We start from the raw sequence: 23,110 nt of genomic DNA on the forward strand, positions 1-23,110 counted from the left end.
TATTTCAAAGAGGTCATGATGCCATGCAGTCTAGCAACGTTCCAAGGGCTTTTTAGGAGGAGAGACGGTGCATGGTGGTCAGATCAATGTGGGTCGTCATCTAGTGGGGAGGCCAGTGGTTGAGAGAAACAACACTCTGTGTCACGTCCTCCACTCCAGCCAACCAGAAATTCAAGATTTACTATTTACAATTAGAACCTTTGTTTTAATTAACCGAAGGACTCCCACAATTGTATCCATGCAATAAGAACAAACCAGTCCACTACTTCTGCTGGAGTTTATAATTTCTTCTGTACCTATCCTCTCAGAAGATCGAACGTGTCGCTGTCTCATCGTCGCTTCTTGTTGTTGCGGCTGTTTGCATTTTTGTGTGGTTGCTGTATTTAGAAAATGCTGCTTTGTCAGCAGGTCAGGTAGAGGTTTTTTTTCACCCCCCCCCCCTCCTCCTTCAGTTTTTCTGGTCCTGCACAGACTTTCTTCCACACGCACGCATACCCTCATAATCTCCTTTTTGTCCTCCTTTCCCTGCCTCTTCCTCTGAGCGTGAAGGCAAACTCAGCAGACCTTCGGGCTAATGGGGAGCCAAGGCATGCTGGGTAATCCACAGTGCATGAGAATGGAGTGGGAGAACAAGAAGAGGGGGGGTGGGGGGGGGAACTCAACAAAAATCATGATGTTAAACACTCCACCAGAACACAGACGCGCGCACAAAACCCGAACCAGCTAACCGAATCCAGCCTGCCGTCGCCGAGCCAACGGAGGCGCGCGGTGTCCTTCTGCCTCCATCTGTACCCTCGTCCGCGTGGACAGACGCAGGCTACGCCATGCCGCCAGACGACTAATGACGACGAGATGAGAAGGAGGCAGAGGGAGCAGCGAGCGTGGCGGGGTGGGGCAGCGGGAGGATACCGGAGTGTCGTCAGGCTGCTTTTATCTGGGCTCTGATTAAACCTCGTTCCCGTCTGACCTAAAAAGTCAGCTGGCGGAAACTTCAGAGGCTGTGGGGGTGAATTTCACCAGAGCCCTTTTCGTCCGGCCGTCACAGCGAGGCGTGAGATCAGAAACAGCAGATACAGATAAAATTGAACTCGCTCTCCATATAGTTTCATGGAGATTCGTCTGTGCTTTCTGCCCACGTCTCTGCCTATATGTCTGCGTGTCTCCTGCCCTCTCTGCTCCTGAATAGGATGTGAGAGAGGCCAGTGCTCGGTGGTAACGCAGGGTTAGTAGCACAATACTGCAGGAAGCAGTGGAAGGGGGGGGCTCTGCTGAAATGATCCAGCAACGCCCGTCTGGACAAGCACAACAACAGAAAAAAAAAACAACAAAAATACAATGTACAAAAATAAACCTGGGCATTGGTAGAAACAGGAAACATCCCATTAAGGGAGAGACAGCCGGAAAGCTACAGGGGAAGACCCTCAGGCTGCGTATTCCTTTTGCTATTTAGCTGTTGGGGGGGGGGGCTCAGTTCAAAATACTTGTAAAAGGTTCAGTATGTGATTATTTAATGTCAAATATTAGAGCTGAAATATCCAAATAATTGACTAGGCAATCTAAGCACTCAAGGTTACTATTAACAGGCTTTCAAGTGTTTTTTTGGTCTTTGCACATATAGACACTTCAAGCCGTGCCACAGATTACCTATTTAATTTCAGCCAGAACTTTAACTAAATAAGTCTACCACATCTATATGTTAAGACTCATGGGACCTGCTGGAAGGTGAATGTCTACCCCAATCCTTGGCAGGATTTTCCTGTTTTTAGCTCAATTGATCTCACTGCAAAAAGTAAAGTGCAATTTTCTTGAAATTAGAATATTTTTCTTTGATTTGAGCAGGTAAATAAGACTATTTGCCAATGAAATAAGATTTTTGCACTTAAAATAAAAACCAATTCATCTCCATCATCTTATTTCAAGTGCAGGATGTCTAATTATCTTATTTTAGGGGTAAAAATACTCATTCCTTTGGCAAATAGTCTTATTTAGCTGTTCAAATCAAGGAAAAATGTACTAATTTCAAGAAAATTGCATTTATTTTTAGTTCCCTTTTTGCAGTGCTTTTTATCAACTCTGACCAGTTTTCTTATCCGTGCTATAAAAAAATCTTCGCCATAGCATGATGCCAACAGTGTCGTGCTTCATAATGGTTAGGTTCCTCTCATGGTGATGTGCAGTTTTTGGTTTCTGCTTCACATTGCACTTTTCTTCTAAGCCAAAGGTTCAGTTTTATTCTGACCAGAACCTTGTCTTTCACATGTTTGCTGTTTCCCCTGCAAGGCTTGTGGTAAACTTTGGGGAGATTTCTTACAGTTGTTTCAAGAATGCCTTTCTTCTTGTTACTCTTCAACAAAGGTTAACGTAAAGGAGGCTGAATTTGTGATTCTGGTGAATGGACTGTTTTGGTTCTGCTTGACCAAGCTGCTGCCTTTGACGCTGTGGACCACAGAATTTTAATATCACGTTTAAATCGCTTAGAGAGCATTCAGAAGACGACACTTTAGGTCTTATCTGGCTGATATGTGTCAAACGTTTTAGAGTCAGGACCACCCTGTGCTCCTCTGTCATGAGGGATCCCACAGGGCTAGGTTTTAAGGCCACTGCTTTTTTCCTTGTATTTATTTTCTCTTGGATCCATTCTTGGATGGTATGAAATTGCATTTCTCTTGAATGACTGTCAGCTCTATCTGTCCCTAAGGACGGCTTTTCAATCAGACCACTATTGAATTGCTTGGAGGATATTAAAGCTTGGTTGATCCCAAACTTCTTAAATTCTGATGAAAAGAAAACAGAGGCGATGTGGACCAAGTGGACCCTGTAAGTCCACCACTGTTGATTTGGGACCCCTGACTGCATATTTTAACACAAACTGTTACCCATTTGGGTTTTAAGTTTGACGCTTATTTTAAATTTAACAATCAGATCAGAGTAGTTGTAAAGTCCTGCTTCTATCATTTAAGGCACTTGGTAAACATGTAGTTTTTCCTGTCCAGGCTGCTTTAAACAGTGATCCATGCTTTTATTTTATTCTGCTTAGATTACTGCAAAGGACTTTATGCTAGAGTGAATCAGCCCCTTGCTTTTGCAGCAGGAATGGGTTCAAAACACAGCTGCACGTCTTTTGACTGGTACTCAAAAAAACAAAGAGATCACCTCGGTTCTGGCCTCGCTTCACTGGCTGCCTGTTCATTTTAAATGTCTTATTTTGGTTTTTAAATGTTTGAATGATCTTGCCCTGCCTTACCTCTCTGAGCTTCATCAATCCCCCCCTTATCTTCTTGGTTACTGACAGCAGCTCCTGCAGGTATCAAGGTCCAGGAGGAAGCTCTTAGGAGGCAGGGCCCTCTCTGCTTTTGTTCCTTAATTGTGGAATAACCCATCCCTGCATATTACAGAGGCTCCTTCACTTCCTACTTTTATTTTTTATCCTCCAGCTCTAGCCACCAGTGAGACTTAAGTTGAACTTGTTTGTTTTAAATTGTTTTTATTGTATATATCTGTTGTCGTTGTTTTTTTTTAAAGTTTTAGGTCATTTATATATATATATATATATATATAAATATATATATATATAGGGGTATTTAAATATAGAGGTATATATGTTTGTGTATGTGTGTGCTTGTAATTTGTAGTTTTGTGCAACACTTTGTTTCAGCTGTGGCTGTTTTAAAGCCCTTTATAAATAAAGTTGGTATGGGATGGTATAAATATAAATGCACTTTTCAGATTCCTACTTGTCCAAATTTTTAAAAACCATTTCCACTTCCTTTACAATTATGCTCTGGTTTGTGTTGTTCTATCACATAAAAACCCTACCCAATAAACTACTGTACACTGAAGTTAGGGGTGGGGTGGTGGGGGGTTTATTGTGACCACATGTGGGAAAAATTCAGGGGGTATAAATGCCTTTGTGAGGTACTCTAGTTTTTTTAGCAGTATGTTGTCAAAAATGGGTTTTGAAATTCAGTTTTTTGTGTTTGATCTGTTCAGAGCGCCGCAGCAGCTCCCAGCCCCGTCCTCGGTAACCTTCCCCCAGGAGAGAGCATGCCAGTGGGGCCGGTCCCTCCAGGATTCTTCCAGGTATGCAGTGTACACATCATTTTTATCTATTTCCTAGTAAGTATACTCCATGGTGGCCCCATTTCTCCTTCTGATGGCATGTGAACAGATACGTCTTTACTCATACTTTTAATGTATGGCTGTCTTACTAAATTAATACAAGAAAAATGTAAAAAATTATAATCTTCCCATATTTTTGCTTTTTGTCACTTTCTGCAGGTATGTGTTAGTTTTAGATCATAACTCTTTCAGTTAGCACTCCATGAAAGTCTGTTTTGACCGACTAAAGCAAACAAAGGGAAGAGTGAAAAGGCATCTGCCCATGTTTGTTTCATAGTATACTTTAATTTAGTACACTTCTTTCAGGATGACACAGACAACTAAAGGAGGTAATAACTTTTCCCTTTAGTGTAGTCTCTGGGATTTGTAGTTTTCTGAAACTTTACCAGCACAGAACAGAAAGAACCTTCGTATATAGTCTTCATTTCTTTATGTGAGATGGTAAACCACATGCTGAAGAGAAAACGGTCTGGAAGTAGGAATAAATCCTAGCACTTGCAGCAGTGCGTCATGTCCTTTCTGAATGACTCTACGCCTGGTGATTGATTAACTGTCATTATCAGTCAAATTCAGACGGCAGCTTCCGACATCCGAATCAATACCCTTCCAAGAAATTCCCCACTCCTGCATTCAGAAAATCAAACATGGGTTTGGACAGAAGATCAGCTGCTAGTATGTAGAGAAGGATTTATTCAGATTTATCAGTAAAAGAAAAAAAAGCCTTAATATCTACAGAGTTTGGTTTGGTACTTGTGTGCATTATTACCAAGGATAATTCACATTTTATTTCATGTGTTATTTCTACACTTTCTTTGACTGGTTGTCCTATTCAAACAAAGAGGACTGCTGCACTCTAGTGGCGCGGTGTAGCATTGCTTCCTCTACCCTGCAGAACGGCCTTTATGACCACACTGAGGCCACCACCAGCCCTGCAGCGCTCAGTGCAACATCAGTCACAATGAACCCGCTCCAAGCTGCAGAATGAGAAGGCCCAGACGCTCACTGCCAGAGCCCAGACAAGTAGCTAATGCCTTGACATTGTTAGCAACAAACATCATGCTGGGTTGCCTGGGTCGTCTTCGTCCAATGAAATGTTGAATTCTCATTTTGCTGCAGACAATCAACCAGGAACTCCACTCTGAGTTGGCCTGTATGTTATCCTGTCTTATCCGTTCTCTCAACTCCCTTTATGGATAATTGTCCGCTTGCTTTGACAACCGACGCTGGTTCGAGTCATCCTAAAAAGTTTCTGTATTTATTGAAAACCTGAAACATTCAGATGCTTTATCTGCCTCTTCTTATAGCCCTTCATGTCACCTCGATACCCCGGAGGACCCAGACCGCCCCTCAGACTACCCAATCAGGTGAGTTTTGCTCTGACGCCTGCAGGTCCGAGCAGATTAAAAAATAAGCGGTGGTGAAACATAGTGAAAGAAATAAACATAATTTTTCAATTTAGTTGCAGCTGCAAGCATCTAGAACTGACATTTTCGTTTACCAAAGAGCTCAAACTAGGTCAGATCGGATGGAGAGGGCCCATTTTCAAGACCTCCTACAGATCCTTTAGTGCTAGACTTAGACATCCTGTCTGTAAAAAGGAGCGCTACCGCAGGTCATTCATTCCTGCTGCTATCAGATTTTACAATGCTGCACTGTAACTGTAACTGTGATCATAACTGTAATAAGTAATGTGCAATAACTAATGTGCAATAATCTAATTAATACACTGTACTACAACCCGTGCAATAATCCTGATGTAGTGACTTCTGCTGCTATCAACACCTGAACATAAGTCAGTACACATGTATGTATGTATGTATATATGCACATATATAGGCGTAGGTACGTATGTATGTAGGCGCATAGATATATGTATATATTTAAGTATATAGATATGTTTATATATATAGAGAGACCACTAAGAATGTAAATAAGACATCATATGCCCATTCCTATTTCCTTTTTTGTATTTTTTTGGTATTCCTTTTGATCCATTGTATATATGAAGATTCACTGTATATAACTGAATGCACCTTCCCTACTCTGCACCTACTTGTATGAGCCGATGTGACGAGTGAATTTCTCCATTTTGAGATCAATAAAGACCATCTTATCTTATCTTATCCGTAATTTGGGCCTGGACTTTGACCTGGCCACTGTAAAACACTAGTATAACTGGTAAACAGGATAACTTCCCCTTCAAATATTTTGTTACCTCTTCTAGCTCTGCGATTAGCTCCATCTACCTTCCCATAACCCTGTTCAATAAAAGCATCCACATTGTGTGGTGCTCTTGTTCTGACGCTGGGTTTTACAGTGTGCAAGGTGTGTTACGTTGATGTGCAGTGTTAGTTTTTCACCAGCTTTTTGTTCAACACATCCAATTTCATCTGACCAGAACACTGTTTTTTATCTATTTGCTGTGTCTCTTACGTGGCTACGGGAAAAAGACGTTCTAATTGCGACACTGCAGGTCACATATGACCATCGCTTGAAACTTCTCCACAGAATGATTTATAAATGATTTTAAAATGCTCACAAGCAGAGGTGGGTGGTAACTAGTTACATTTACTTGAGTAACTTTTTGAACAAAATGTACCTCTAGGAGTAGTTGTACTGCACTGCACTTCTTACTTTTACTTTTACTCTAACAGGTTTTCATTTGTAAAAGACAAAAAAAAAACGGTACCACTTTACAATAAAGCTCCCCTTATAGATGGCTAACAAATAGTTTATTAATATGTTATTAATTCATTTGTAAACAATTTATCACACATTCATAAGTGTTTATTATGAATTAATTTAGGGCAGGTAAGAGAAAACTGACCAGTTTCTTGCCAAATAGTGAGCCCAATCTATATATTTTATCTAGAGTTGCTTATATTAAACATTTCAGACTGAGTTACTACCTTTTAAGCAAAAACCGGTGAGTTTTGTCTCTTGCTCATCCTTAATTAGTGCATAATAAACACTTGTGAATTAGTTATAAAGTGTTTATTAATTGTTTATAGATAATTAACATATCTATAAACAATTTTTTAGCCATGTGTAAGTGGAGCCTTATTGTAAAGTGGTACCGAAAAAAATTATAATTTACTGTGTTATTTTCCCTCTACTTCTCCGAGCTATGCCACTCTGTGTCGGTCTGTCGCATCCAATCCCAGTGAAGTACATTGAAGTTTATGGTTGTAGCTCACAAAACATGAGGATGTTGAAGGGATCTGGACACAATAAGTAGACAGTCTCTGTGGCAGTGCCGATGATGATGATGTGTGGATGCTGTTCCCTCTGCAGGGTCTTGGAGGAGTTCCAGGTAGCCAGCCCATGTTGCCTACCGGGATGGACCCCACAAGACAGCAAGGTATTACAACACGCAACGCTGGCATGGCTGTACCTCTCTGTTCCAATATTTTCTGTGAGAAATGTAAAAACCAAAAGCATAAACACTAAAGTTCCCTCCCCTGTGAATCATACCTGTATGCACCTGTACTCTAGGGTTCTTCACGGCGTCGCAAAACCTAAATCACCCGACGATCTAACAGATAAATCCACTAAGGTTTTAGAAAGCTGCTTAAAAAAACGTTGAACGAGCTAAAAGCTTGCTTGACTTAAATTAAATAAAACAAACAGAAGTGACGGCGCTGCGCTGGCTGGCAATATTTGTCACCACAGTCAGCGCGGCAGCAGGTTTATGTTACTGGAGAACAAAACTGGCTTTCATAGCTGTGCAGGAAGGTTTTACACAGGACTCTCAGCTACGGGCCCAGCTTTAAATATCAAGTTTTCTAAACCTATTGGAAGATTTTATTAAAATGTCTTAGAATGGTCCTATTTTCTGATTTCAGACGAGTAAATGTGAAAAAATGACATGATGATGTTTTAGAGACTGCAAGTTTAGAAGTAAATGATAATATTTTTAAAATCTTTCTAATCTGACAAATCTTTAAACTTGAATCAAAAGTCTCAGATTAATTAAATTCAATAAAATTGTATTTGTATTGTGCCAATTCATGAAACATGTCATCTGAAGGCACTTTCCAAAGTCAAATTCAATCAGATTATACAGACTGATCAAAAAAATTTCCTATTTAAAAAAGAAAACAGTAGATTGCATCAAGTCTTGACAAGCAGCATTCATTCCTATGAATGAGCGTAGACCCACAGGGACAGTCATCTACATTGTCCATGGCTTTGCTGCAATCCCTCATACTGAGCAAGCATGAAGCAACAGTGGAAAGGAAAACTCCCCTTTAACCGTATTAACTGTAACTGTCTGGGGGTATGACTATGGTTGATGTTTCAGGGCATCCAGGCATGGGAGGGCCGATGCAGAGGATGACGCCACCTAGAGGCATGGTCCCTCTGGGGCCCCAGGTATGGCACAACAATCAAATGAAGGGGCTTTTGCAAAGCAATGTGATTTTGATAGTTTTTTTTCTCTTTTTTTTTGTGCTTAAGAACTATGGAGGTGGAATGAGACCCCCACTGAATGCCTTGGTTGGTCCTGGGATGCCGGGTATGAGCATGTGAGTGGTGGACACATAATTACCTAATACGAATGCACTCCTACACGGTCCGAGGCCTGCAGAAGTTTTTTGATATCAGAACAACAAATTTTTTGTGTTTTATAGGAATGTTACGTGATAGACCAACACAAAGTAGAGCATAGGTAGGAATGGGAAGGAAAGTTATGTTTTTATTTTTCTGCACATCTAAAAAGTGATGTGTCAATCTGTATTCAGCCCCCTTGAGTTAAAGCTTTATAGAGCAACATTTTGACATTAGTGTCTCTACCAGAGACTGACTTTTTTTTTTTTGCCGGTAGCTCAGTCGAGCTTCAACGGATATCTTTCCAGGATTACCCTGACTTAAACTGGATCCATCTTCCAAACAACGCTGAGCAGCGTATATCGCTTTCCTGGATGCCTTTTTTTCAGAGCGATGTGCACTTCTAGTTTTCCTCCGAACGACCGAAGGTCTTTTGCATGCATGTCAGAGGTTCACTTTTGATGTCCTCTGACATGATCGCCTTTTTCCTCATTGCTGTTGTGTCCCCCGATCGGCTTGTGTGAAAACGGATAACTTGACTCCTTATTCAGGCTCTTTTTGCCCTGCTTTACAGTTGAGGAGACCAGTCATGTCTTGCAGTTTTTCCACAGTATTTCCATTTTCTGATGATGGGTTGAACCTAGCAGCGCCTCCCCCTGCTTTAAACTGCTCTGCAGCTTTCTCTCTGACCTGTCTGCTCTGTTCCTTGGTCTTCATGATGCTGTTTGTCCACTTCTGTTCCCGAACGAACCTCTGAATGCAATTGTGCTGGATCTTATTCAGGGGTGTCAGTGTAAAAAAGGGACTAAAAGAAAAATCTTTTTCCTGCTGCTTCACAATAGTGTCTACCACATAAAATTGCGGTCGCAGTGTGAAAGAAATGAGAACGGGCTACTGGCATGAAGCTGAGGAACGCGGTGTCGCTCGAGCACATCTTGCTCTGCACTTCAAACTGTAAATCAAACGGGACGTTCTCGCTTGAAGAACAAAAAATAAAACCACAGGTATCCTAAATCTGTCCCCACACTCAGGCTTTTACTCTTTCACTCGTTATTGACGTCGGACGAGGCAGTTGACCGTCCACTATTTTATCTTCTTTTGTTGGAAGTCCTTTTCTTTTTCTTTTTTTTACTCGTTCTTCCCACCACCTTTTCCTCTGGCATCAGAGGATCTTGTTGTTGCCAACTCTGACCAGAAGCAGCGAGGCCAGCATAAAAGCAGAACACTGACGGGTGTGTGTGTGTGTGTGTGTGTGTGTGTGTGTGTGTGTGTGTGTGTGTGTGTGTGTGTGTGTGTGTGTGTGTGTGTGTGTGTGTGTGTGTGTGTGTGTTGCAGGGGGCCTGGTGGTGGGAGACCTTGGCCAAATCCTCCAAACTCAAACTCTGTAAGTCTTCCAACACAAAGGCCCATAAAAAAAAGTTTTATGTCTTACTTCATCAATTTAATGTTTTTCCTCTATTTTTTTTTAAGACCCCCTACTCGTCTGCATCTCCAGGCAGCTATGTGGTACGTATAACACAGGTTAGACTGCTCTGCGCTCTTCGAATGACCCGCAGCTTGTTCATTTATGCAGTGAAACCAAACTTTTTTTAATTTCAGGGGCCTCCAGGAGGAGGGGGTGCGCCGGGAACTCCAATAATGCCAAGTCCAGCAGGTGAGCCTGATCTTCCCCGTGTGTTTTAGCGCTGCATGTAAAAGATCCTTACAAGGCAAGGCAAGACAAGGCAAATTTATTTATATAGCACAATTCAGTACAGGGACAATGCAAAGTGCTTTACATGATTAAAATATAGAAAATTAAAACAGAATAAAAGCAAGTAGGAATAAAATGTAGATAGAAAATAGAACAAAAAAGTGGTGATTCAGTTAACTAGAACAGTTGAAGGCAATCCTAAACAAATGTGTTTTTAATCTTGATTTAAAGGAACTCAGGCTTTCCGCACCTTTACAATTTTCTGGAAGTTTGTTCCAGATAAGTGGAGCATAGGAACTAAATGCTGCTTCTCCTTGTTTAGTTCTGGTTCTAGGTATGCAGAGCAGATTTGAGCCAGAAGACCTTAGTGGTCTGGAGGGTTGATACACTGACAACAAGTCTAATGTATGTAGGTGCTAAACCATTTAGGGATTTATATACTAACAGAAGTATTTTAAAGTCTATTCTCTGAGATACAGGGAGCCAGTGTAAGGACTTTAGAACTGGGGTGATGTTCTCTACTTTCTTAGTCTTAGTGAGGACGCGGGCAGCAGCGTTCTGGATCAGCTGCAGCTGTCTGATCCACTTTTTAGGCAGACCTGTGAAAACACCGTTGCAGTAATCAATTCTACTAAAAATAAACGCATGGATTAGTTTTTCCAGATCCTGCTGAGACATTAGTCCTTTAATCCTAGAAATGTTCTTCAGGTGATAGAAAGCCGACCTTGTAATTGTCTTTAGATGCTTTTGGAGGTTCAGGTCTGAGTCCTTACGGTTTCTCCCCTCACTCTGTTAGACTCAACTAACTCCGGGGACAACATGTACACCATGATAAACACGGTCCCTCCTGGTGGAAGCCGACCGAACGTGAGACCCTTTTTTTTTTTTTTATCTTTGTGACAGTAACTTGTTATATATAATGTCAGCGTTTGATGTATATTTCACTACCTCTGCTTCGGTGTCTCCTGCCTGCTGTCGGCTCAGTTTCCCATGGGCGGAGGCAGCGACGGTCCGTTGGGGGGAATGGCTGGAATGGAGCCGCATCACATGAATGGATCTTTAGGTAAAAGGACATGCGTCGTGCGTAAATTCATGATCATGTTTGTGCCTGATGCATCATATAAAGGAGAAAATCCATGCAGGGTTATCACAGACTGTCTTCTCTTTCAGGGTCGGGCGATATGGACAGTCTCTCCAAGGTCAGCAAAGCTTTTCATCTGCCTGGAGGTTGATGTAGGGAAGGGGGCGGGGTCTGGCTTTTGAAATTGTAGTTTTGTTTAAACGTGTTTTGCTGCTCACAGAACTCTCCTGGTAACCTGAGTATGAGTAACCAACCCGGGACACCCAGGGAGGACGGGGAGATGGGAGGGAACTTCCTTAATCCGTTTCAGAATGAAAGTGTAAGTTATCTACTGTTTTGCGGGATTTGTTCGTGTTTGCCTCTCATCATTTTCACTGAAAAAAAGGTTGAGAGCATATTTTAAATAAGCTGCTGCATCGCTTTCAAAAGTTGACGTCACATGCTACCGCTAGGCTACAGTTTCTTTGAAAGGCCTATGGCTGCCTGGCAGCCTCACCGTGATGGCAATCATCCACTAAGTACCTGAATTACAAACAAGATGTGGCACTTTGATTTGCTACCATTAGTACCACCAGGACCCCGCTGTCTCTTTTTGCCAAGCTCAGCAGCTCGTGACTTGAGCTCTCAGGTTGCTATAGAGAAAGTTTGTTCTGGGATCGACTTGGAAAACTATTCAAGCTCCCTGAATTTTCTGATGTTACAATTGCGAGCTTTAATCTGCTTTGTTTGGATTTTGCACCATAGACCGACACAAACTAGCGCATCATTGGGAAGGGAAAGAAAGAACGAAACATGATTTAAATTTTTTGTAAGGGCGTGGCATCCATTTAAATCAAGCCGCCCTCAGTCAAAACTTGTAAAACCCCTCTCCTGCTGTTATGGCTGCAAGCGAGCTAAGGTATGTATCTCCTTTTGCACATCTACGGATTCAATTTGCATTTCCATATCCATTCTGCTCTGTGAACATCCCCAAACCTAGTCAGGTTGGATGGAAAGCATGTGTAAAGAACAGCTTTTAGGTCTTGATTTGTGTTTTCTTACACATGAGTATGCCTCCATCTGGACCTTCCCACTGTAGCTCTGGCCGTATGTTTACCATCGTTGTCCCCCTTCAAGGCGAACCCTGGAAGACGGTATTAATGGGGATGAGGGATTCAGGGGGGTTTACTGTTTGTTTTCTGCCAGACATTGGTTTCTATGTGTTGGTCAAAAGGTGAATGGTGAACAACATGTTTGTTGTGTCCCTGCATAACGTGCATAAATGGCCCTATCAGCAGATTCTGCTGCCTGAGCAGAGTTTCACTGCAGCTCCTCCAGAGGGCATCTTGCCTGCTACCCAGCCGTGTCGTGGTAGGTCTGCAGTTGTGTTGCAGGGGGGTGGGGGTCCTTTCAGGAACATTGACAAGGACCAAGCAAGCAGAGATAAGGGAGGGATTGGAGTGTGACGTTGAAAGCTTGACCTACTTCCCAACTTTCTCCCTGGCCCGGCTGCTGATTTTCTTGGTCTTTATGATGCTGTTCGTTCTCTAATGTCCTCCAACAAACCTTTGAGGCCTTCACAGAACAGCTGGATTCACACTGGCGTTAAATGACTGCAGTGGGGTTTTATGTACTATGGCTTTTGAAGGAAATTGGTCACACTGGATGTTACCCCGTGGTACTTGGGTAAAGAGGGCTGAATTCAACTGCGCACTGAACATTTGTGTTGATCTGTCGGGCAAAAAAATCCTTGAGAATTGCAACTAATTTTTTTGAATGTAAAAGGTCACCATGTGAAAATGGGGATGAATGTTGGCAAATCCTGGCTTCTTATTATACATGGATGCAACGCTTACACTCCTCCTTTCTTGTCTTATTCCAGCAGTATTCTCCAAACATGACAATGAGCGTCTGAAGACTCGGGAAGCAGGTTTTTCTCAGTCCCCCGTTAACCTGTTTTGGGGGAAATCGGGAGCAGAGACACATAATCTGACATCGTTTAGGCCAGTGACTCCTCGTCCGCCATAGCTGCGCCACTTCCCCCGAACCCTCTGTGGTTTCTGCCCATGGCTCTTCTCTTCAGTTTCTTCAAAGTGGTGACTCTGCTACCTTCATCAGACTGTACAATGGAAACCAACTGCAACAAGCCAGAGGAGAACCCTTTGTATATTTACGTCCGGTGTGCATGGAGCAGTGTATGCACATCCAGCAGATAACTCTGACCAAATGCATTCTACTGAAGATGAATGACAAGAGCCCAGAGTATCCAGAATGTTTTTTTTTTTAAATAATTTATCCAATTGTTAAACATGTTATCAGATTTTTATGACAAATTCCCTTTTTTTTATTACTACATAAAGGCAAACCCAGCCCAGTCACAAGCCTCTTAGCCTTATTTCAGTCTTTTTGCAGTTATTTAAGACATAATTGTCAACATCTGTGGTCGTCTACACCATTGAAGCCAACTATGTTGCTTTATTTTATTATTTATTTATGTTTTGGAGAAGCATTTTTTTTTGTCTATCCTGAACTCATCCACAAACATGGCACACATCTTTCAGTTTGTCTCAACAAAAGAGGTCAAATAAGTGAGGCTTAGAGTCGGCAATGGTCCAAATTCAGATTTGAACACACTCTTTGAATACAGTTTTTGTAAATATAAGCAGTTGAACAAAAATTTAAAACTATTTTAAAACCATCAAGTTGACCTCTATGGTATGGTCTATGTTCTGTTTTTGGATTAGTTGAGTTGTGGGAAACTATATTTGGAAGAGAGCAGCAAAGACAATTGGTTGCAGTTTTCACAAACGTCCATAAGTCAGTTTGTCAATTTCTTTCCAGCCAAGGATAATTTGCCTCTCTGTGTGTTAAGATGTAAACAAATTGTGATGTAACTCATGGGTGATAGGCTGGCAGGGCCAGAGTTTTCCCTCTGTACGGCATACCTGCAATGTGACGTTTCAACAAGCGTCGGTAAGAATCAATGTTTTCTTCTTTTAGCTGAAACAACCAGAAGTTGCATCATTTTCCCCCCTTAGTTGTGGATTCTCTGACCTCTCCTACTTTGAATATGGATTTAAAGTTTCCCTGAGTCTCCATCCTGGAACCACAAGAAGCACAGTGGGTCTAAATCTCTGAATCCAGCCGAGACAGACGTTATGGATGAACGGCAACGGGCGAACTCAAAAAGCACTGATCACTCCTAAATAATTGTCATCCGGATAAACTGTGATTTTATTATGATTTAAAAGTTGATTGGTACAGAAAGCTAACAGCTTGTTTTTGATTTATTATTATTATTATTTTTAAAACAAAACTTTCCAGTGCCCATGATTGTCACTATGTACAAAGGTCAATATTTGTGTGAACATGCTCGTCTCCCTTCCAATACTTCAACATGTACAGGTTACAAATGTAGCTCCTCTCTCTTCTATGTGTATTTGATGTAATTATTATTTGAATATTAATCTGCAGAGAATCACTGATATGGGAGGGAAAGGACTGATGAGCCACTATCACACCTGAAAGGAGATATTTGAGTCTTATTTTTTTTGTGTTAGACTGAAGCCATAAGTGGGAGTACAAGAAGATAAGTTTGTAAATTAGATCACCTTTCTGTTTTGTGACGCCATGTGGGACTTCATTTGTGATGTGTTCATTTTTTCTCTTTTTTATTCTTGTATTATGTTTTTGTAAATAAGCAGAGAAGTTTCATGGGTTTTGAATTTACTGGTATAAAGCTTCTCTTCCCTTACCCATTTGTGTCTTCTTAAACATTTTAGCTACTAATGAGAATTTAAGTGAATATTTACACTTTATTTGCAGGTTGTGTTCCTTTCAAGCTGTGCATCAGGGCTCAGTTTGGTCCTCGCCTTATGGTATCTGGTATCTAAGATCTGAAAACTACTAAAGATCGATGTTAGGACAATATTTGCTGCTTAGCCATAAGAGCAGTGCTTATCTAAATCTAAGAGCAATAAGCTGACATGCAAAAGGATACCAGTGATACCGCACGCTGACAAGTTAAACATGGCCATAGAAACTGACAGGAACACTATAAAATAAAGAATACACTGGGTAGCAAATATTGTTTCCCTAATGATACAGAAATACTTGCTTCCAGTTACCATGCAGAGATAAGGTACTTTAAAGGCTACACATTATTTTAAAGTTAGTTAAAGCGGTTATTCAGATTGTTCAGATGAATCAAAATTCTGTTAAATGGATTAAATTTAGCACTTTTCCTGTCATAACCCTAACCCCACACTACATATGTATTACAGATGCGTACCATGCCCAGATATGGTATGAATATCAGGGTATGGTACGCTTGGGGTTATTAGGTACCTTGCTCAGGGGCAAGTTGACGCGTGACAGGGGAGAGCTGGAATTGAATCCACAACCTTCTGATTGCAAGATGACAATCCTCTGAGCCACAGTTGCAACCAGCCATTGTTTTACCTGGAGTAGCTCTTGTTACATTACAACGGGACATTTTTGATGAATAAAATCTTCCAGCAATCTGCCAACAAGTTCATGTACAGCACTTTGAATCATCTTGCTACTGAAAAGTGCTATATAAATAAACTTGCTTTGCCTTGCCTTACCCAGTTAGATCATCAGGAATGCACTGTTACATAGTAAGAATCGATATTCTCTTGTTTTAGCTAAAACACCCAGAAGCTGCATCATTTTGAGACATGGCTGCAGGATTGTATCCCCAACTCCAACATCTCTCTGCCCGGCATTCAAACAATAGCGCCAGTCGGAGATTTGAAGACTTGCAGAAGCAAAAGACATGAGTTAGCTGTGTTTGTCAACAACAAATGGTGCAGTCCAGATATCCAACTATCAGTGGTACATTTTTATTGATATATTACCTTATTAAGGGTATACATTCTGCCATAAGCTGTTGCTGACTGTGGACAGTCATCAGTTTAGTTGTTGCAAAGCTACAAAACCAACTTCTCAATATCTGGAGATTTTAACCACTGCCTTCTCTCTATTTGACACTTCCAAAGTTTCAGTAGTTTGGCAGCTGATCCACCTGAGCAAATACAGTTTGGTTTTATGTCAAATTTAGAGATGCATACAACGTGTCTGCAAGACCTGCTCTGGCAAGGCATCTCTGTGTATAAACCCCCTTGTTCAGAGGAAGTGCCCAACACAACTGAGGAGATGGTCAAAGGAAGCTGAATAACTTCTGCAGGGATCTTTTGAAGCTCCAGACTAGAATCCACTCTGAGAGCCAGAAGGATCTGCAAATTAATGCCATGATTGAGGACGCGACTAATATTTCTGTGGATAACACCTTCCCTGGAAGAACAGCGAGATGCTTCACCTTTAATAAGCTCTCAATCACCAGTGAAGGAATAGGTTTGAATAAAGTTTTAGGGAGGGGGGTGTTGTGCCAGTTCAGACGTGACAGAAAGCGGTAACGGACTACGTTACCCATGATGCAATGTGGTCAAAATGGCCACCAACTCATGTGGTCAAAATGGCCACCAACTCCCATCACGCAACACGGCAAAATGGCCGCCGATCAAGGAAACAGCATCAATTCGGGACGTAACGGACTGCGTTACCCATGATGCAATGTGGTCAAAATGGCCACCAACTCCCATCACGCAACACGGCAAAATGGCCGCCGATCAAGATAAGGTTGCTATAGTGATGGCTATAAAAGCCGATCACACACGATGAGCTTCCTTCTTCCCTGGCTTTTAGCCAACCCGAGAAGACACGCACAGCTGATTCCCACGCCACGTGTTCGATTGCTCGCTGGACCGAGATTTTTCGACGCAACGGTTATTCCCTGCTTTATAACAGGAGGTCGACTTAAATAAGTACTTTTAAATTCCCTCTGATCAAAAGACTGAGAGACGCCGCATCTCCCAGTGATCGAAGAGGACCCCGCTTTTGTCTGGCCAACAAAGCGACTGTTGAACCCGGAGGAAGAAACGAAGCAGCTTCTTCCCCGTCCCGCTGCAGCCTGTGGACAACAACGCTCGTCGAAGCGCGTCCAGAAAGCCACACTCGGAGCGTTCCGGACCAGCCCCGAGGCAACTCAAAGTAACGGGGTTTTTCCCCTTTCATTTCTGTCTCACCAGCAGGGTGTTTAGAAGTGCCTGGGCAGGCGGTAGAACTTTGTAGGTGTTGGTTAATGCTTTTATTCCACGACGAAGTTGGAATTATTTTGCTGAACATTTTCTTTGTACGTGCATGCATTTTACAATTGATTTGCTGTGTTGATTTGTGATCCATCAAGAACCCCGCCGTGGGTTACCGATTTATCTCTTTTCATCTTCTTCCCTGCTTCCCTCCTCTCTCTCTTTTCGCTCCTTATCAGTTTAATTTCTTTGTCCGAGCTCAAGTCGCGGGCTTTGCTTTAAACTCCTAGTTAGCCCCCCCCTCTCGAAACGAGGCATTGTCCCATCAGCGTAAGCGTGGTTACGTTATTAGGACCTCCCCTCATACGTCATCGTAGCAGCCATCTTGGGAGGGTCACGTGTATCTGGACTGTAGGTAGCTTAGCTGAACTAGCTTTGTGTAAGACATCAAAGCGTCCAGTGAGATTCCCGAAGCTGTTCTGTCTGTCAATGCTGATACGTGAAATGCCGATGTTTCGAGGGCGGTGTTAAACAACTTTGAGTTAAGTTAAGATCTGCTAACCGCTCATTTTAATCCATTGTTTATTTTGTTTTGTTCTTTATTTCCACATATATATTTTGCATGTTTTAGTTTAGTAATGAGTAAGAATTCCAAAGTTGTTTGAATCAGAGAATTACTGTAACAGGGAATTGCTTTTGGTTCAATAAAACCAACGACTGCGGAATAGAAATTGTTTTGTGTTCAATCCAATTCACAGTTGCATGGGTATTCAGAAATCAGAGCTAACCTCCTTTGGAGTTAACATCTGACATTAATACAGAGACAATATCATTGGATGGTGATAAGGAATAAGGATTTAAACTCTAATTGCAGTTACATTGGGGTTCTCACAGCCTGCTGGATAAACCTGGTCGGTTAACAGTCCGACCTGATCATTTATTCCAGCATAAATGAGTTCATAACAGAAAGTTAACTAATGCATTAGTGGTATAAATACTTATAAGCTTATAGCTAACATCACCACCATTTGAACTATATTTGTTATAGCGAAATTTTGAGTTGAATGATTTATTATTTAAATTATAATACCAAATTATAATTATAATAATAAGCATATTCAACCAGCTTATGGCATAGCATAAATTGGCTTTTCCCGGTGTGGGCTGGAGTCTACTTATTGGCGTTCCTTTAGACTAAATCGAATAACCAGCAACTTATGAATTGAATGAACACAATCCATATTCCAGCATTTTGACTGCTCACCTTGCCAAAAGGACTATTCAGTCATAATTGATTAAGGAGGTATCATTACTAAATATATACGTGTTTGTGGTGGTTTGAGGTTGTTAACCTGAGGTTTGAATATTGATTTCTGGACTGGAAGTCAGCTAGATTGAAATACACAGCAGCCAGCGTCTGCTACTTGTCAATCAGAGTCTGTGTCGTGTTCTGCTTTGAAAAGAGAGACCCTGCCTCCATCTGGTGGCCAGGATAGGTAGTTGCAGTCACGGTTTTAAAGACAGCTTAGATCGCTCAGTGTCCCGGAGGGACAGTTTTGAAAGTCAGTTTCTTTAAACTTACCTTACGGTTACGCCCCTTTGTCTTTTTAATTTTATTTTATTCATTTTTTTTTTTCTCTTTCCTCCCTTATTCCCCTTCTGCTCATCATAAGTGGTCAAAATTGAGCTGTGATTTTGAAACTAAGGTTGCAATTTAGCGGTTTTTAACTGTCATTCTTTGCCACCTCTGAAGCTCCAAGACACTGCTATTTTCCACACATGTGTAGAGCACCTGTTCTGAAATAACTTACATCACAAACAAAGCCACAGCTTTATCATTTAATTACTGGCCGAAAGGTTAGTGGTCCATGTCACTCAAAGTTAATATTCTCAAAGTTAAACAAGCATATTAACCGTTCCTAAAACTAAGGAGTTGTAAGTCGCAGGGTTGATTCTCCCCTGCGCAGCCTAATTAAACGCACGTATTTGAACCCACTTACTGCAGTTAAAGTGCCAGTCATAGTGCGTGTTTGCTGTTAACAGTTAAAGTGAAGCCACTTAACAGTTGTTGTTAGCAGTTGTTGTTTAGCGCTGAGCTAAATTAAAGTGTATGCGTTGTTACCTAGTGCTAAGCTAGAATACAGCGTTGTTATTTGTTGTCTGTTGTTTAGCGCTGAGCTAAACTACAGGTTGTTACCTGTTGTGTTGTTATCCATAGCTGACAAAGAATGGATAGTAGCGGTTCTTCAGCTGAAGGAGCTGAAGGTCCAAACCATTCCATTGGAATGGAGGCCCAGGATGTCATTAGCTCACTGCTTAAAATGACACCGGACGAACAAACCCGTCTGAATCAGTTTAGCATAGAAGACTGTGAGAGGAGAATTCAGGAATTGGTGGAGGAGGTCCAGAGCAAACCTAAACATAGATTGGTAGCAGATGTTTTGGGTGAATTAACTGCGTTATACCACCGAAGGTTAACGCTAGAGACCGATCTGCGTAACAGAGAGGTTGAGATGCGGATCGTAGCTGAGGAAAGAATCAGGGAGCTAGAACAGAGAAGTGTTCAGGGCAGCTGTCATCTCACAGAGGAGCGAGAGGAGGATCACATTAGCTTGCAGACAGAAGGATCTGAGTGTGAGAACTCCAAAGGAAAACATGGAGATCACACCTGGAGGACATTAGATGAACTGGGCCCCCAGACACCTTCTGAGCGAAGGGTAAGCGAAGGTCAGGCCAGATATAGCAGTGTGATACAGAAAGAAATGCCTAAACAACTTACGGTGGCAATCAGGACTGATCCACATGATGTAAATCATGGGAAAACACCTGCTTCCCACCTGATCCCTGACACGGCTCGCTATGATCTTTTCCCCCCACCAGGGCGACGAGAGCACCGTTCCTGGGACACAGGGGAACCCCACTCCTCTGAACTGCGTCCACAGACAAGAGTTCATGACAGGGAGGGTCCCCCGGCATCCCACGAACGGCCGCCTCCGCCAGGTAGGTGGTCAGAACTGGAGCCTCCCTCCCATCTTGGTTACCACAGGCAAGAGTCGTCAGGAGAGGACTCAGATGGACCAGCTCCGATCCCTGAACAGGGACTGCGGATGCGTCAACTTGAGTCCCTGGCCCGAGACATAGAGCGTTTTGATCCTAGCAATACAGAATCCACCATTGATGACTATCTCAGAGAGGTAGAGCGCTGTCTGCTAGACTTATATAGCCCCTCAGCTCGAGAAAAGTTGAAGCTTATCTGGAAAACCACGTCCAGAAGTGTCCATGTTTTCATAGAAAGCCTCCCTCCAGCTACACGTGACCGTTATTCAGCTCTTTGTCAGGCTTTAAGAGAAGAATATTCGGCGTTTACAGACCCAGCTTCGGCCACTCTTGGAGCTTTTGCAATTCAGCAAAAGAGAACTGAAGCACCAAAAGAGTACTACCGTCGCTTGCGGGCTGCTTACTTTCAGGGACGAAATGCTCCCGGCTTGGAGGAAGACCACACTTTCAAATCTTTGTTCCTCCATAATCTTCATGAAAGCGTGCGTTATGAGGTTACCATGCATTGTAGAACCAAGAAACTTACCATGCAGGAAATCAGGAAATACGCGCAGGTGGCATGGGAAACACGTGTCCGGCCCAACAAAGGAGCCGATAGTGATAAAAAGGTTCTGCAGATTCAAGCCGAACCAGAAAAGAGTTTAGGTCTGGAGGGACATGAGATGCCTCCCTTCAAACCTAAAACTAGATTTGGTCCTAAGAAGCAACATGGTTTTGAGCCGCAGCAGAAGAAAGCTTCCCAGGATAGGAGAGGTCAGCATGGCAGCATGGAAGGTGAGAGGTTTCAAAAATGGCACAGGCCGGACCCAGCTCGATACGGTAAGCAAGCTGACAGGCGGGAAAGGTCGAAAAGCACACATGACCACAAAGGCTGGAACCTGCACATGGAGGAGTCAATGAGAAAGGAGATGGAGGAGACTTTTCGCAGGTCGCTCGCCGAAACAGTGCATCAGATCGCGCCGCAGCCGTCCCAGCCATCACCCAATCCTGTCGACCCTCCAGGTAAGCCAGGCCCAAAACCCCCGCCAGCATGACTAGGCGTGGAGCAGGCTTCCCCTTCTAACAGAGTTTATCTGATTAAGGGGGGGGACCAACCGAAAATTCACCAACAACCTTCTAAGATCCCATCAACAGGTGATCAGAAAGCCCCTTTTCTAAGGTTTTTAGGTGAGCTAAACCATCATGAAAATGCACACCGCTTATACTGCTCGACAATTATCGGAGGATGTGTAACTGCAAATGCTCTTTTAGACACGGGTTCCGAGATCAGTCTAATGTGCTCAGATTTGTTTGATGAGGTGACCAGAGCTATGGTGTCTTTTGGGAAACCGTTCCAGGTGGAGACCTGTAACGTGGGCATCACCAGCTACACTCAGGATCAGTCATGCATCACCAAACGGGCGTGGTTAGACATCACTTTCCGTGACATGACCCTGGTGCACCCCATCTACATATGTACTTTGGACACAGAACCTTTTCTTGTGGGTCAGGACCTGTTGAACAGGTTAGCCCCACTCATTGACTGCTATCATGGTCATCTTTGGGCCCAAGTAGGGACTCCCAAGCCCCTCACTTCTGGAAGTGGACTGTCCGTCCCTATCAACCAGGTGACATGCTCCGAGGAGCCCAAAGAACTTTTAGCACCATTTCTGCCTTCCACAGAGCCGATTTCCAAATCCTCTGACACACCCCTGCTTGAGCTGAACAACCGATCAGCTTACCTTTTAGTGGAGAATCCAACTCGCATGCCGATCCAAGTGGTGGCGAAGAAACCTCTTGGGGTGCTCATCGAAAGCTCTTTCCACAACTTTGAGCTGAGCATTCCCGTCATCGGAGACCTGCCCTTATCCTTGACCGGCAGACAGGACTCTCGAGACACCGTGTTTGCCTTTCCTTCCAACATGATCCAAATCAGGCGACATGAAGCTCGGCCTGCTGGATCCATTTGTGGTGCAACGCTTGAAGCTAAAGGAAATCTGTTGGTGTATGCGATAACAACCAACCCAACAGAACCAGCACCAAATCAACCAGGAGACCGGGACTCACCCACTGAGCCCTACCCTGGCTTCGAAACAGAAATCATGCAACAGCTGGAAAAAGCTGATGCACTGACCACTGAAACAGAGGAAACAGCACTTAAGGAGCTGTTTTATGAGTTTCAGCCCATTCAGCCCAAAGATTCAAACGAACTTGGGATCACATTGACACACGTCCATGACTCACCAGTAGGAGAACACAAAAGCTGCAAAGCTAATCTGAAAACTCCCCAACGGGTGACGTCCCGGCCTTCAACGGCCCAGGAGTATGTACAAGGCTGCTTAACCTGCAGCCAGTTACAACCCACACGACCACTAAACCGAGCCCTGCTTCAGCAAAGGGGGGTTATATTTCCGTGGTCACATTTGCAGACTGACTGGATCGGTCCAGTCCCCGAATCGTTAAGAGATAACAAATATCTTTTGACAATAACAGGCAGTTTCACAGAATGGGTCGAATGTTTGCCGGCACCGAATGACACCGCTG

At 42.8% G+C, this 23,110-nt stretch overlaps 1 protein-coding gene across 2 annotated transcripts in view; it reads left to right on the forward strand.

Moving 5' to 3' along the window:
• Positions 1–15,174, forward strand: part of si:ch211-130m23.3 (LisH and SSDP domain-containing protein) — a 79,093-nt gene extending 63,919 nt beyond the window's left edge. Inside the window, exons 5-17 of one of the 2 annotated variants that reach the window (XM_012861362.3) lie at positions 3,991–4,080; positions 5,424–5,483; positions 7,414–7,480; positions 8,423–8,493; positions 8,578–8,645; positions 10,003–10,051; positions 10,138–10,173; positions 10,267–10,321; positions 11,157–11,227; positions 11,345–11,423; positions 11,531–11,559; positions 11,662–11,760; positions 13,303–15,174. In XM_012861362.3, the coding sequence (XP_012716816.1) occupies positions 3,991–4,080; positions 5,424–5,483; positions 7,414–7,480; positions 8,423–8,493; positions 8,578–8,645; positions 10,003–10,051; positions 10,138–10,173; positions 10,267–10,321; positions 11,157–11,227; positions 11,345–11,423; positions 11,531–11,559; positions 11,662–11,760; positions 13,303–13,335 (807 nt within the window). In that variant the 3' untranslated portion in view covers positions 13,336–15,174. The remainder of the gene's footprint in view (positions 1–3,990; positions 4,081–5,423; positions 5,484–7,413; positions 7,481–8,422; positions 8,494–8,577; positions 8,646–10,002; positions 10,052–10,137; positions 10,174–10,266; positions 10,322–11,156; positions 11,228–11,344; positions 11,424–11,530; positions 11,560–11,661; positions 11,761–13,302) is intronic. The other variant, XM_012861363.3, reaches the window with a different exon arrangement.
• The last annotated feature ends 7,936 nt before the right edge of the window (positions 15,175–23,110 follow it).

This window comes from Fundulus heteroclitus, chromosome 12, assembly GCF_011125445.2.
Source record: "Fundulus heteroclitus isolate FHET01 chromosome 12, MU-UCD_Fhet_4.1, whole genome shotgun sequence".
NCBI classification, from domain to species: Eukaryota; Metazoa; Chordata; class Actinopteri; order Cyprinodontiformes; family Fundulidae; genus Fundulus; species Fundulus heteroclitus.